The sequence below is a fragment of the Primulina huaijiensis genome, chromosome 3 (assembly GCF_012295235.1).
Source record: "Primulina huaijiensis isolate GDHJ02 chromosome 3, ASM1229523v2, whole genome shotgun sequence".
Taxonomy (NCBI): domain Eukaryota; kingdom Viridiplantae; phylum Streptophyta; class Magnoliopsida; order Lamiales; family Gesneriaceae; genus Primulina; species Primulina huaijiensis.
Genome location: NC_133308.1, coordinates 23,001,952 through 23,014,817, shown reverse-complemented (window position 1 = coordinate 23,014,817; position 12,866 = coordinate 23,001,952). Strand labels below are relative to the sequence as shown.

The 12,866-nt window shown below is 34.4% G+C and overlaps 3 protein-coding genes and 1 non-coding gene across 6 annotated transcripts; all 4 read right to left on the bottom strand.

The window, feature by feature from the left end:
• Nucleotides 1-3,921: 3,921 nt before the first annotated feature.
• LOC140973824 (small ribosomal subunit protein uS10y) lies at nucleotides 3,922-6,101 on the bottom strand. Its single transcript, XM_073436904.1, has 4 exons — nucleotides 5,975-6,101; nucleotides 5,723-5,852; nucleotides 4,591-4,704; nucleotides 3,922-4,217 (listed from the first exon to the last, which is right to left on the bottom strand). Exons 2-4 carry the CDS (start codon nucleotides 5,832-5,834, stop codon nucleotides 4,075-4,077), a joined length of 369 nt encoding a protein of 122 aa, XP_073293005.1. The 5' UTR covers nucleotides 5,835-5,852; nucleotides 5,975-6,101; the 3' UTR covers nucleotides 3,922-4,074.
• A 576-nt stretch (nucleotides 6,102-6,677) lies between these two features.
• On the bottom strand, nucleotides 6,678-9,721 carry LOC140973822 (chloride conductance regulatory protein ICln-like). Of its 3 annotated transcripts, none has more exons than XM_073436901.1 (7): nucleotides 9,285-9,709; nucleotides 9,067-9,190; nucleotides 7,758-7,872; nucleotides 7,583-7,642; nucleotides 7,444-7,506; nucleotides 7,271-7,362; nucleotides 6,678-7,010 (listed from the first exon to the last, which is right to left on the bottom strand). In XM_073436901.1, the coding sequence occupies exons 1-7, from the start codon at nucleotides 9,449-9,451 to the stop codon at nucleotides 6,963-6,965; spliced, it is 669 nt and encodes a 222-aa protein (XP_073293002.1). In that variant the 5' UTR covers nucleotides 9,452-9,709; the 3' UTR covers nucleotides 6,678-6,962. The 3 variants fall into 3 exon arrangements, with proteins under 3 accessions (XP_073293002.1, XP_073293001.1, XP_073293003.1); XM_073436900.1 differs by having other exon boundaries at nucleotides 6,678-6,938; nucleotides 9,285-9,699; XM_073436902.1 differs by lacking the exon at nucleotides 7,583-7,642 and having other exon boundaries at nucleotides 6,678-6,938; nucleotides 9,285-9,721.
• Nucleotides 9,722-10,010: 289 nt separating this feature from the next.
• On the bottom strand, nucleotides 10,011-12,026 carry LOC140973823 (small ribosomal subunit protein uS15). The gene is made up of 5 exons (XM_073436903.1): nucleotides 11,858-12,026; nucleotides 11,703-11,775; nucleotides 11,459-11,597; nucleotides 11,172-11,358; nucleotides 10,011-10,345 (listed from the first exon to the last, which is right to left on the bottom strand). Exons 1-5 carry the CDS (start codon nucleotides 11,878-11,880, stop codon nucleotides 10,312-10,314), a joined length of 456 nt encoding a protein of 151 aa, XP_073293004.1. The 5' UTR covers nucleotides 11,881-12,026; the 3' UTR covers nucleotides 10,011-10,311.
• A 630-nt stretch (nucleotides 12,027-12,656) lies between these two features.
• Nucleotides 12,657-12,866, bottom strand: LOC140974684 (small nucleolar RNA U3). The gene has a single exon (XR_012174841.1). It is a non-coding gene; the product is annotated as a small nucleolar RNA U3 (small nucleolar RNA).

The following is a 12,866-nucleotide window of genomic DNA, read 5'->3' as shown; positions in this document are numbered from 1 at the left end:
CAACTTAGCACGAGAGCAATGAATGCACTTGTGCTAGATCTAATTGTACTTGATGTATGTGAGATTCGTGTCTGAATATATTGACCTAATATCTCGAAATAAATCGGAGTATATAGATCTTGCGTTTCCCTTATGCTATGATCGATTTATCTCGAATTATCTTATCTATGTTTTTAAATTTACAATAATGAGATAGATGTTGGTACCAATGTGATGTTTGTTTGTTTTTTGTTTTTTTATTATCGAGTCATGAACTATAATGTACATCTATTTCGAAAATATTTACATAAGCTTTGAACATGAATATGTATATGAGATTGATATAACAAATACTTTAAAATAATAAATAAAATATAAAAAAATGGATATATCAAGTCAATGGCTATTTCAAAGAAGAAGGATGGAATGGAGAATATGGCCGGGCATTTTAAATAATTGGAAATTAGAAACGGAAAAGTGAAGATGTGATTTGAAGAACTTATTGTTAGAGTAGCTGTCCTGTAAGCCAACTGTTGGCTGAGAAATTTATTGACTCAAGTGTAATAAACAATCTTTATTTTAATATAATTTATTTTTTAATGGTTTCGTTATACTTTATCTTTATACACATGCAAGCACCATAGATAAAGTCCTTGATTATGCTTTAATACAAATGAATCGTAATTCGATGTTGAAACTCATTTGTAAACACTACATATTCTAAATTCTTTCCTAGTCGATTCAGCCGCCTAAAACAGGGATAAAGGTCGCTTGAGCTCGAGACTAGGATCTGTGATGTTATGTACCGCGTTTCTTGGTAAGGGCTTATAGATGTCCAAACATACAGATGGGTAGTCATATGATGATTATACCGAACAACCCTCCCTCGGGCTTTCCAAGTGGTTATCATTAATCGAGAGGATAAGTCCGTGGTTATGATTGTACACCATTAGTCCTTACGATCCGGGACAACACTGAGGCTCTATATGTTAGGGTTGTGCTTTGACTCGTTTACCGGCTCCAGGAGAGTCATCAGGTGGCGAGGTTGGGTATAGTTGCGACACATATAGGAGCCAGTGCATTGTAGTCGGGGATTCACCGCTCACCTACGAGTGTGGATATCCTATGTGGTCTGATGTAATAATAGTGCATGGAATCTCTGGCCAGAGTATGAGATGTACGTTAGAGAAAGAGTTCTCCAATAGTACACGCGATGCCACTATTATAGTTATCACATAGTTATCGAATTAATATGCAACCCTCGATGAACCAATGGTTGCAGATTCGATCGGGATATATGAGATGAAAGGACCGTATTGTACGTTAATCATNTTGAGTTTATTAAATATTAAATTTTGGAGGTAATAAATTCAAGGAGTTGAATTTATAATTTAAATGTTAAATTCAAATGTTGAATTTATGATGGATTTAATTTATTAAGCTCAAAAATTGAGTTTATTAAATATTAAATTTTGGAGGTAATAAATTCAAATAGTTGAATTTATAATTTAAATATTAAATTCAAATGTTGAATTTACAAGGGATTTAAATTAAAAGTAATTGGTATATGTATAATGGACTTGTAGGAGTACAAGACCAACATACATATTAAGGTTCTTAATTGAACTTTAAAAGATTAATTAATTAATTAAACTAGTTGGACTAGAATAATTAATTGATTAAGTCCATTAAGTATTTAATTTTATTAATGGGCCCTAAGATTATATATATGTGTATTAGGCTTAAGGTTAAACACAATTCATTCACAATTTTTCGAAAATCCTCCTCCTTCTCTCCACAAAATTTTGGCCACTTCCTTTTGAAGGAAAAGTTTGAGCCGTCTCTCGTTTTCAATCTCCAACGTAAAAACTTCTTCTAATTTTTCTAGTGCAAATTAGAAGAGGAACAAATCATCTAGTCGTGGACCTGATTAGAAGAATAAAGAAAGGAGTTTTCGAAGAAAATTCGTAGAGATTCATCAAGAGCTATATCCGCCTAAACCGGATTAGTTGGAGTCAAGTGATTTAATTCACCAAAGGTATAAAATTCCAACGTCCTATGAATGTTTAATTATAAAACCATACGAGTGCCTAAAACAAATATATTTTGATTGTCAAAATAAAATAAAAATTTTAAAACTTCCTCTGCGTTTGGGCGTGTAGAAAACCGAGATCCAACACTTATTAAGAAAGGTAAATCGCAGTTCTTATAATACATTATATTGCATGAAACTATTTGATCGCTTTTATAGGATCAAATTTCACAAAGTTTGTTTGATTAAATTCTTGATGCGGATTATATCATATTCGAAATTTTTATAATCACTATATTCCACGGTCTTTCAAGTATCTATATATTTGGATTGGTATGATATAATTCACAACTCATTAAGGATATAAAATCGGAAATAAATTTAAAAAATAAAGGCTACACATGAACTGATACATTTCATGTTTGTAAGCATATTTTAAGTCACGAACGACGTTAGAGGCTTTGAGGATATCTTATTAAAACCCCCGACGTTCAAGTCAGTGTTCACATAAAAATATAATAAAAAAATTGAGTTTTTTACTATTAAAAATGATAATATATCTTATAAACAGAGTTGAGTCATCTATTTAACGAACTCTCTTAAAACTATTTAATGAGTATACGGGCCCATTTTCTTTATTATATTAATTAATTATGATTTCAACATTTAATTTTAATGTAGTTAGATTAATTATTTTAAAACATTTTACTCATTATATACGATTCTCATATTTGAGAAATAAAACAAAGTAAGGGATTATATAATAAGTTTTTATTTATTAATTATCACTCAATAAACATATTGTGCCAAAAACAAACAGAAAAAGTTAATTCGAGCTTATTGCCATGGACTCATTCATGTAAGGGCCGGGAACTTGATGAAATTATTCACTTAACGAAAGTTTGAAATCACCATAAAGTAGTTGCGCGTGGTTACAGGCGCCGCCACGTGAATTTTTCGCTGAATGTGGACATCAAAATATGCAAGAAGTGGGATTTTACTGTACAAAAAAACATGGTGCCCAATTCAATTGTGGGCCGATATTAGGGCCACACTGAGAAAATGGGCCAAGGCCATAATATTACATGCAAGACACATGAACGAAAGATTTATAGAATTATATAATTATTTAACTAAAACCTATATGAACATCAGTTTTAATAAACAAGTTGATAATAGAACGTGACGAAATACTTTAAAATTCATTTCATTTTGACGCAAATCTGACGAAACAGTCGCCACAAGTTTTTAGCGAATGGTATTCACATCCACAATTCTTACAACTAGTAACTGTGGCACACGCGTTGCGTGTTTCCTGAATACATATGGCTGATATATTAAATATTCATGATATTACAACATAATGACGTCACAACATAAAGAAGAGAGTTTATTTTTCACAGTGGCTAATTTGGAGAAGAAATAATATTATTTTTCACGTGAACAGTTTCCTTATGACGGTGAATATGATATTATTTGTTAAGAAAAAATATAATATAAAAAATAAGAAAGGGTAAAATAAGAAAGAAAGTTGATGTTCTCATAGAGCGGTTATTATTAGGGACTCAACTATAATAAAATAGTAAATAGTAAATATAAAAAATTAAAAAAAGTAAAACAGGAAAGAAAGTTGGTGTCCTCATAGAGCGGTTATTATTAGGGTCTCATACTTAATATAATAGTATAGATGTAACATGCGAGGGAGCATGAATCAAATATTGAATCATACGAATGACTCCTAAGTTCCTAAGACGTGTTCAAAGAGAACAATACAACCGTATCTTCCATATTAGATCTAAAGTTTGCATATTTCGCCCAAGTTTAGCAAACTTGCAAAGCGAGTAATGTGACATCCCGACAATTTATGCAACGTCCATCACTCAAAAATTGGAAACTATTCAAGACAAATCGGAAAATAACCACATTCCATGTCATTAATAGTTCGACATCCAAAATTTAAATAACAAAAAAGAAACAATGCTAGATATCTTAAACCACTCCTGAATCTCCTCTGATTGCATATATTAAAAACAGAAACTGGGAAAATACAACGATTGGAAGGTTTAAGAATCAGCAATGGTAACCTCAACCTCTACACCAGGTTCGATGGTTATTGAGGTGATCTGCTTAACAACATCTGGGGAGCTGAAAAGATCGATTACTCGCTTGTGAACCCGGAGCTCAAATCTATCCCATGTATTAGTACCTAAGCAAAAATATACGAATATGCAAAGATATCAAAACAGTGCATCAGTTTCCGGAATAAATGTTGAAATGGCAATGCATTCAAAGAGTAAAATATCAAACGAGTGGTCTACAGCATACAAATGCTTCAATATTTCTTGGCTGCATAGTCCCAGTGATGACATTACATTACATGAATACACAAAAAATGAATAAATCAACTTCCGTTCCTCTCTAAAAACTGCCACAATAAAACCTTCCCACCAAGTATTCTAGAAATAAAATCTTGGAACTAAGCTTAGCAATATTTTCGTAACAAATTATCATGAATACAAAAGGGAAATACCCACATAAAAAAATTTGAAAACATTAAACTCTTGTGAAAAATTTAATACCTTCACCACATGGAGACTTCCTAGTGGTGATATTAAGAACCTTGGTCGGCATTCTAACAGGTCCCTTCACCCGGAGCTTTTTGTCCTTGGCACCACGCACCAAATCAGCACAAACTGTTAACAAGACTCAAGTCAACAACACTGAAACTAACACCAAAAGACACGAAATTGTGAGGGTATAATTGTTTCCTCCTAGAACCGGTTAAAATCAGTAATACTCCATATCATCACATGATAAAATTCCCAGCGAGAAAACAAAATGTTTTGCACTTCGGTGACAGTACCAGGTAATTACTGGCAAAAGCATTCTGTAAACAATGATTACGTATGCAGGTTGCTCAGCTGGTGTAAAACTGAATCTTTTTCTTGATTAACAAGAAGCATACACAATAACACAATAAGACAAACATAATAAACCATCATCATTCTAATAACAAGAGGATAGTACAGCATCTAACATTAATAGGATCAACTGCATATATCAAGAACAATTTCATTATCCCAAAATAGAACATACATCACAGTACCTCTATCATTAAAAGTTCGAGTGCATTTCTTGTCCTTAGATGTAGACTGTAGAGATAATAAATCCAAGGTGAAATGCAACATTGGAGTACTTCATTTTCACCATGAAACGTATGTATTTTATTACTATCATTTACTACTTTGAAAGGTATATATTTACTATTTAGTTATAAGCGTGAAAGTTTTTAAAATTATTAGATCATATCATATTATCTTTTAAAAAAAACTTTAGCTTTTAATAATTATGATTACGTTACATTTCGACAATATCATAGGCATAACAAAAGCTTAGTAAATACCATGGTACATCATCGATCAAACAAATCCTTACAACACGAAATAAGATATCCAATCTAAAGTTAAAAATATATCATTCAGAGAATGCAACCAAAGATAGCTTTCTCCAACACATTCTCCAAAAACACCTACACACACACTGCCAAACACTACCAAAATTCTTTACCGGTACTAATAAAAAGCCAAATGAAGTTTAACCACTACACACGTTATAAAAAAAAGAATAACCAATTAAAACAAATCCGTTCAAAGGAAAAAAGTCATTACTACAACACACTAAGTACAAAACGTTTGAGAATCCACAGCATACCTTTCTCCAGATTCTTCACGTTTTTGGAAGACAGGGTGATACGGATCCTGTGAATCTGCTCCAGAGGCTCTTCCAGCCCAGGCTTCGTCGGTTTCATAGCTGCGTACGCCATGTTTTCGCCGGTTAATACCTGTGCAGATACAGAGACGAGAAAAAGACGTATCAATTTACATTATCACAAAACGAAATCACAAATTAACTCAATGATCGAATAAATCAAATGTACCGCAACGATTACAACTCGGACATCACCTGATGAGGAAAACCGAAGATCGAGACGGCGGCGAAGCTGAGAAATCCGTGGAGTTTTAGCAGGTAGAATTTTAGTTCATTTATAAAAGCTAGGGTTTAGCCGAATTTTAAATGGACCGAGCGGTAATGGGCCTAGTCCATTCCCCTTGGAGTAGTCGTGTGTTAATTGTAGAGGGTTGGGCCAAGCCCAATTTCACTGTCATATTGAAACCGACACGTTGCATTCCAATTATTTGGACATATTATTTTTCTTATTTTAATGATTCCTGCAAATATTTTTTTTTGAAAATTGATAACAGCAATTTAAGCATACTGCTACAGGTTAAGTGTAATTAATATATTTAATTGTATTAAAATTTAATAAGTTGGGGTATCAATGGAAGCAAGTTATAGAGGGTTACAAAGATCAGAGTAAGATTAGTAGAGGTTTTTCATTAAGAAGATTAAATTTGAAAATATACTTAAAAAAATATATGTTTTACTAGACAATATAATATATAAGCGCTGTAAAAACAAAAGAAATTATAAATTGAATATTGCTAAATCGTGTGTGTGTGTTTTAAATTTTAAAGTTGCATTTTTGAAGTTTTTGTTGCCAAGTGTGGGAAAAGAATTGAAACGAGATAATATGCATAGCATTTGAAGCCCCTAGCAAGCCAAGTTCATCTAAGCATTAAACCACATCTTGTGAAGGGCATAATCGTTAGCAGAAAGTGGTTTATAGAAATATCTGTCCAAGTTATCGACAACTTTAAAGTTGGATTAGCTTCGAAAAACTGAAATAACGCAAATGGTTTTCTCATAATCTAAATTATAAAAATAGTAATACACCATTGTTTCTGTTTACAATGTTAAGACACTGAAAAAAAGATCTAAGATGAAAGGTAGGAGATCAATGATGGCCATTTTTATCACTTCGTTCTGACTCCTCTGCATCCTCAAACCGCTGATCATCTATCTGAAGCTGCACGAAATAGGTTACATTGAATTATACATCAATGTACCACACAGGCAACGGTTCTCGAAGAACACACACCTACAAGATGAGTATGAATTGCACAAGTTCTCGACAATTGTGTGAGATTACGAAAGAAATCATCCACATTTAGTTTCTATGAGGTGAGCAGACAGTAATTTAATTTGGCGGTGTAATTACGCCAAATAACAAAAAAAAGTTACATGCTATCCCTATATCATTTTACTTTTTATAGTGATAACTATGAAAGTAGTAAATTAGTAATGCCAAATTTAAAACTATTTTCGATGCTGCTGCATCAACTCAACACATATATATACCTGAACGACAGAATGGGAAAAGTCGTTATTTCCATTAGCTCCGATTGTGTGCGTTGAATTTTGGGAGATAGTGAATTCAGAATCCTCATCGTCTGCAGTCATTAAGCAAGAAAGGGTTAAAAGCACAAAAAGATTGATTGAACAAGGGCATGGGCATTTAAATATATGGGTACCTGAACCCTCATTTTCCAACTGATCAGCACCGAAATTCCAGTTGTGTCCTTCGCCGTCGTCATCTGAAAGCACAAAAAAAATTAGAAAAATTTCAAAAGATAATATTTTCTTAACTTCGTTCAAGAGACGATAAATCACCTTCAATGGGGTCAGGATTAAGCTCAGCACATTCACAAAATATTGCGAACAGTGTATTCACTGTTTAATATGTTGACAGAAGATTATTATCCACCCGATAGAAAAATGTGTGCACAACATCAAAAAGGATTGCATACTTGTCCTTAAAAAAAGAAAAATAATTGGCCAAACATACCTTGGTTAGGATCCGAAGGCACGAGTCTCATCTCAGCAATCTTTGATAAATCTAAATTATCGTTGCTATCGGAATCTGAATCATCCATTTCATCATCCTCCACTCCATTCTCAATCTTCACAAGTCATAGCAAATTATAATGCATCATAATGAGTGAATCGAGTATTAGAGCTTAAATGTATAAGCATGCAGAGGAACAAAAACATGGCTTAAATTCCAGTTCGACGCTGGTGATTTTATTAAGGTGAGAAAACATGGAATATGATTCGGAATAATATGCAGTACAAGACCGTAGCCTATTGATTAAAAGAAACATACATAGCTTTAACTGGTGATGATTTTGTCCATAAAACACAAACTGGTACAATTTTATCATGGAAAAATATCCATGTGTAATCCACAGGAGATTACAAGCTTAAGACCTACTTTCAAGGATGCATTCATACAGAAAATTACCAACAAGAATTATACAAATAGTATATCTGTACATTATACTAAAGTAGGATGCCTTAAAATTACTTATGTTTGGTCTAATGTTACAGAAATAACATCTGCTATAGTGTTTACCATCACTCTTGATTCAACCAGTTTATTTGAATTTTGCATACTAAAAATAAAATTACTTTTATTCTAGATGACTATTAAATTAGTCAGTTTTCAAACATGATAAGCACCCAATTCAATATCCATGTGCTGTATCATAGCATTCTCTCAACCCAAGTTAGGCTGTTCAAACACTCAATTCCTTCATTTCAAGTTCACGAGTATAGAATCACTTAGTGACACCCGAAACCAAAACTTGCCCACACCCCGAACTGAAGACTTAATACAATCCAACTTGTATGCACAAACTCTCACTTACCGACTTCGATGCTTCTCTTTATAACTGAAAAAAAATCATGCTCTTGGAAACGAGGAAAAAATAATTGGAATTTGAACTATAAAGGTTTTATGATACTTACAGCTCTAATGGATAGCAATGTATCTTCTATGCTGATATCATACGGCCAATTCAATTTGCAAAGTTAAAGTACAAATATCCGAGAACAAGAGTGAGAGGGAGGGGGGGAACTGAAGACAAAAATGTTAATTTAGACCGTCATTGACCTACTAAACCAATGACACAAGGTCGCGAGTGCAGATAGAAGTCCCTCTCTTTCAAAAATATATGCACTGGTAAGCAAGTTTAATCCATAAACATTCACTACTCCTAAAAACAGAAACGTAATAGAGACAATAAATTCTTGATCAGAAACATATGAATAAAAAATCAACAAATGGCGAGCTGGATTGGTGAAAGCATGTTCACCTGAGCATAAATACAAGGAGAAGGGTAAGTCTCAGGGTCTCTCGATACCGCATGAAGAGACACCGACACGATATCCACAGCGTAACCTTTAGCCCTGTCTGTGTCACTCAACCAAACAACTCGCCTTCGCCCAAGCAACGAAAAACAATCACACAAACAGCAACAAAAATTGCCGAATCACACATAAAAAGGGAATTAAACACACAAATAAAACATACTTAGTGGAGATGTAGAGAGTGCCGGGGAATTCAGGAGGTCGGTTGCCGAGAACGATAGAGACTCCCGGCTGCATGTGCATCAGTTCCTCACCATTGTCTTCGTCAAAAAATGGTTGACCGGCGTCTCCGCCGGCTCTTTCAGTCACAAAACGGAGCCCGGCAGCCATCTAATTTCCGGTGCCTGCTTCTCTTAGCTGGTTTTGGAGTGGTTGCGAGTAATTAGGGTTTATTCGGGGGTTTTGCCGATGACGAAATATATTTATTTCTTTTTATCAGGCAGAACTCGTTATTTTTGGTCAAATAAATCACACTTTTGAGAAGAACGGACACCTAATTGGTTTTACAATCAAAACATGTGTGATGAATGAAATAATTTAACGGCAAATTTATCTAACATTAGTTTCGATTAACATGTTTTTTAAGATTTTTTTTATTATTTTAGTTTTTGTCCAAATCAATTCAATTGGTATATTTTTGAAACAGCAATTGGTCCCAATCTGTAAGGATTGTAAATAGGCCGCTGATCGCACACCACCGGTTGGGAGATGGTTTGGCACCGAAAACTAAGTTGTGTATTAGGACTTTGTAGAGTTACGACCCAAAAGCCAAAACTCAGTTTAATGGCAATAAGTTTGAAAGGCAATATTATCTATTATAAAAACCAATATATTTTGTTACTATATCTTTTAAAGAAATATCACTTTAAATCTTTCATTTAGGAAAAAAAAAACATTTTAAAGATCTACTTAATAAGTTTTTTAAGTTAAATAGTAAATACTCGGCGGCGCACTGACTCGTACATATCCAACGGCTAAGATTTCGCACCGAATTGTACCAAACTTCAACACAACAAGAAAAACGGAAAGACTCAAATTTGACATTCATTTTGAAGTAAACATAATACCATTGTCAAACAAAATGACTCGACCTATAAGAACACATTCTGCCAATTGCCCTAGTATATCGCCTGGCTGCAGTTGTAACCATCTTGAATTTTCATCCAAGCTACCCCAGGCGATGAACTGATTTATGCGACAAGTGTGCTCGCTGTGGTTGACTCGCTGCATCATAGAGTTTCATTAATAATTTGCATCAAATTATAAAACACTACACAGTGAAAAGACAAAGTAGTAAATGCAGATTGTTGAGAAGAACGAGAAAACACGAGTACTCAACAATCATCTTAGGCACGGCTACACCGGGAAACTCTGGAACTAATACTCCTTCAACATAGCAATGGCAAAGTTGGTAAACATACTTGCACACAAATAGAACAGAACAAATCTCTAGTCCATCACTAGTTTGTTTTCAACATGCAACAGTGGTGACACAGCTTGCTAATATTTACAACAACCAAATATATTCTCTCTATTACATAATGAATTAATGAATACTTTCAAATTCACTTCTCTAACGTTTTAACAGCATTAACACTCGCTTAGATTAACTAGCTCTCCACGCAAAACACCTTCCTGTATCTGAAAAAACAGCTTAATAATGCTTGTAAGCCACAGTCACAACACAAGCCTTGCATAAAAAATTAATATAAGGTGCTGCCACATCGCTCATAGCATTCAAATCAGCCGACAATATGCAGAAAACAAAATGTCAACTACAAAATAAATTCCTCGAATGAGGGACAGCCGTGACACCAAGTCGAAAACACATTAAAATATATAACACATTCTGCTCAAAATTTCACAATAATCTTGAAATTAACCAACAAACTCCAATAATATGGAAGAGCAAAGAAATGATAGATTCAAAGATTATTATTTTAACATAATAATAACCTCCAATTACTTCAGAGTTAAGCGTAAAATACACAATTATTTCTAGTAAACTGCATTGAAAAGCAAAACATGGATAAGGGTATGCGCATATTACTATTTCCAGACGGGCGGTAGCTTCTTGGTCTTCTTGTAGTATCGAGCAAGGCGATGAATCCTGCTCTCCACCAAAATCAACCTGAATTTGGAGTCCTTATCTTTCCTGTTCCTCTCCAAATGCTTCCTGATCGCCACCGCCTTCTTTATCAAGTGGTACAGATCCTCTGGAATCTCCGGAGCAAGACCTAAACATTATCCATTAACCAACCCCATCAGCAAATCAACCACAGTTTTATTCAGAAGATGATAAATTCTGAAGGAAAACATTCAGAAACGAAATAATACCGTGGGCCTTGAGAATACGAAGGATCTTGCTACCAGTGACGCTCTTCACCTGAGCAATACCATTAGAATCACGAAGAATCACACCGATCTGAGAAGGCGTCATTCCTTTCTTTGCAAACTTACAGATGTTATCTTCAACCTTTTAAACCGATAAAACAAACACATCCAGTTAATTCACAAAATAAACTCTCTTGTATAGCGCACGAATGCAAAATTACAATTAAACTTTTTTTGACAAACTCACATCTTGAGAGGAGATTTTGAGCCAGCTTGGAGGAGTTCTCTTATATGGAAGAGCTGACGCGGAGATACCCTTGCTGAAATCCGATAAAAATGCAAAAATAGCAGATTAGTATTTGTGGATCGAGATTAAAAGAGAGAATACGGGTAGAGGAATACCCGCGACTGTGCATACGACCCATTGTGGCGGAGGAGACGACGGCGACGCTGCAATGCGTTCACTAAATAAAGTTCAGTTGCCTCTGGAACACACAGAACGCCACAATCGCAAATGCTTTAGGGTTTTATTATGAGGCGAAACGAGATCGCCTTATGCGGCCCAATATTATCTGGACTTACACAATCTAATTTTTCTATTACAAAATGGGCCACCAAAAAGGCCTGCTCCAAATATAATCGATCCTAAAATCGATAATTCGGAATTAAACCTCTTGCATACGGTTTCGGTTCTGACCTCGCTATCTGATGGTTTGAATAGTAATATTTATTTTTATCACAAAATTTACATGTGATACGACAGTCATAAAAATTTCTTTTGGAGGTTTGTTTTGTTTTGAATGCGTGTATTTCGATATTAAAGTTAAATAGGATGATTTTGTATACAATTTATTTATTTTTATTAGGTTCATTAACCAAACAAATTGCGTGTTCACTAGAAATATTGTTATTTTTAAAAAAATTTCTCATTCATCTTTTGAATATTGATGTTTGATTAGATTTTACGATCCTAATTCCTAAATCACCATACAAATTTTTTTTTTTAAAAAAATAAGTATGTTCGAATCATTTATGATTCACATGCATGAATAAAAAACAGGGGTTTCCAAAGAAATTAAGTTCCTTCGACAAAGGCATAATATCGAACACCATGTATGCATACTTGAATCTCGTCCAAACACCCACTTTTCCCAGCATAGAACACCCCATAAACCAGAAAATTAAAAAAGGGGGAAAAAATAGTCTGTCAGACAACCGCAAGACCACCTCGACCCTGAGTCGAGTCGAGAACGATCCTCTACTGATCCAGTGGCTGGAACCACTGGAATTGTTAATCACGCTCTGATCGTGCGGTCGTAACTCATCCACCAGACTCGGTTTCCTGCCTCCTTAGAACTCAAGGACACAAAGGTACGAACCTATAGAACAGATCCTGTTCAAGTAAGGTCGT

Excerpts from the sequence above, each read along its gene's own strand:
- LOC140973824 (XM_073436904.1), bottom strand. The coding sequence starts at position 5,834 with ATGGCGTACGCAGCTATGAAACCGACGAAGCCTGGGCTGGAAGAGCCT. Across the intron at positions 4,705-5,722 it reads CGTGAAGAATCTGGAGAAAG|TTTGTGCTGATTTGGTGCGT; the intron begins GTATGCTGTGGA and ends TCTTGTTAACAG. Across the intron at positions 4,218-4,590 it reads GAAGTCTCCATGTGGTGAAG|GTACTAATACATGGGATAGA; the intron begins GTATTAAATTTT and ends ATTTTTGCTTAG.
- LOC140973822 (XM_073436900.1), bottom strand. The coding sequence starts at position 9,451 with ATGGCTGCCGGGCTCCGTTTTGTGACTGAAAGAGCCGGCGGAGACGCC. Across the intron at positions 9,191-9,284 it reads ACTCTCTACATCTCCACTAA|GCGAGTTGTTTGGTTGAGTG; the intron begins GTATGTTTTATT and ends GCTTGGGCGAAG. Across the intron at positions 7,507-7,582 it reads TAATCCTGACCCCATTGAAG|ATGACGACGGCGAAGGACAC; the intron begins GTGATTTATCGT and ends TTGTGCTTTCAG.
- LOC140973823 (XM_073436903.1), bottom strand. The coding sequence starts at position 11,880 with ATGGGTCGTATGCACAGTCGCGG. Across the intron at positions 11,776-11,857 it reads GGTCGTATGCACAGTCGCGG|CAAGGGTATCTCCGCGTCAG; the intron begins GTATTCCTCTAC and ends ATCGGATTTCAG. Across the intron at positions 11,598-11,702 it reads TCAAAATCTCCTCTCAAGAT|GTTGAAGATAACATCTGTAA; the intron begins GTGAGTTTGTCA and ends TCGGTTTAAAAG.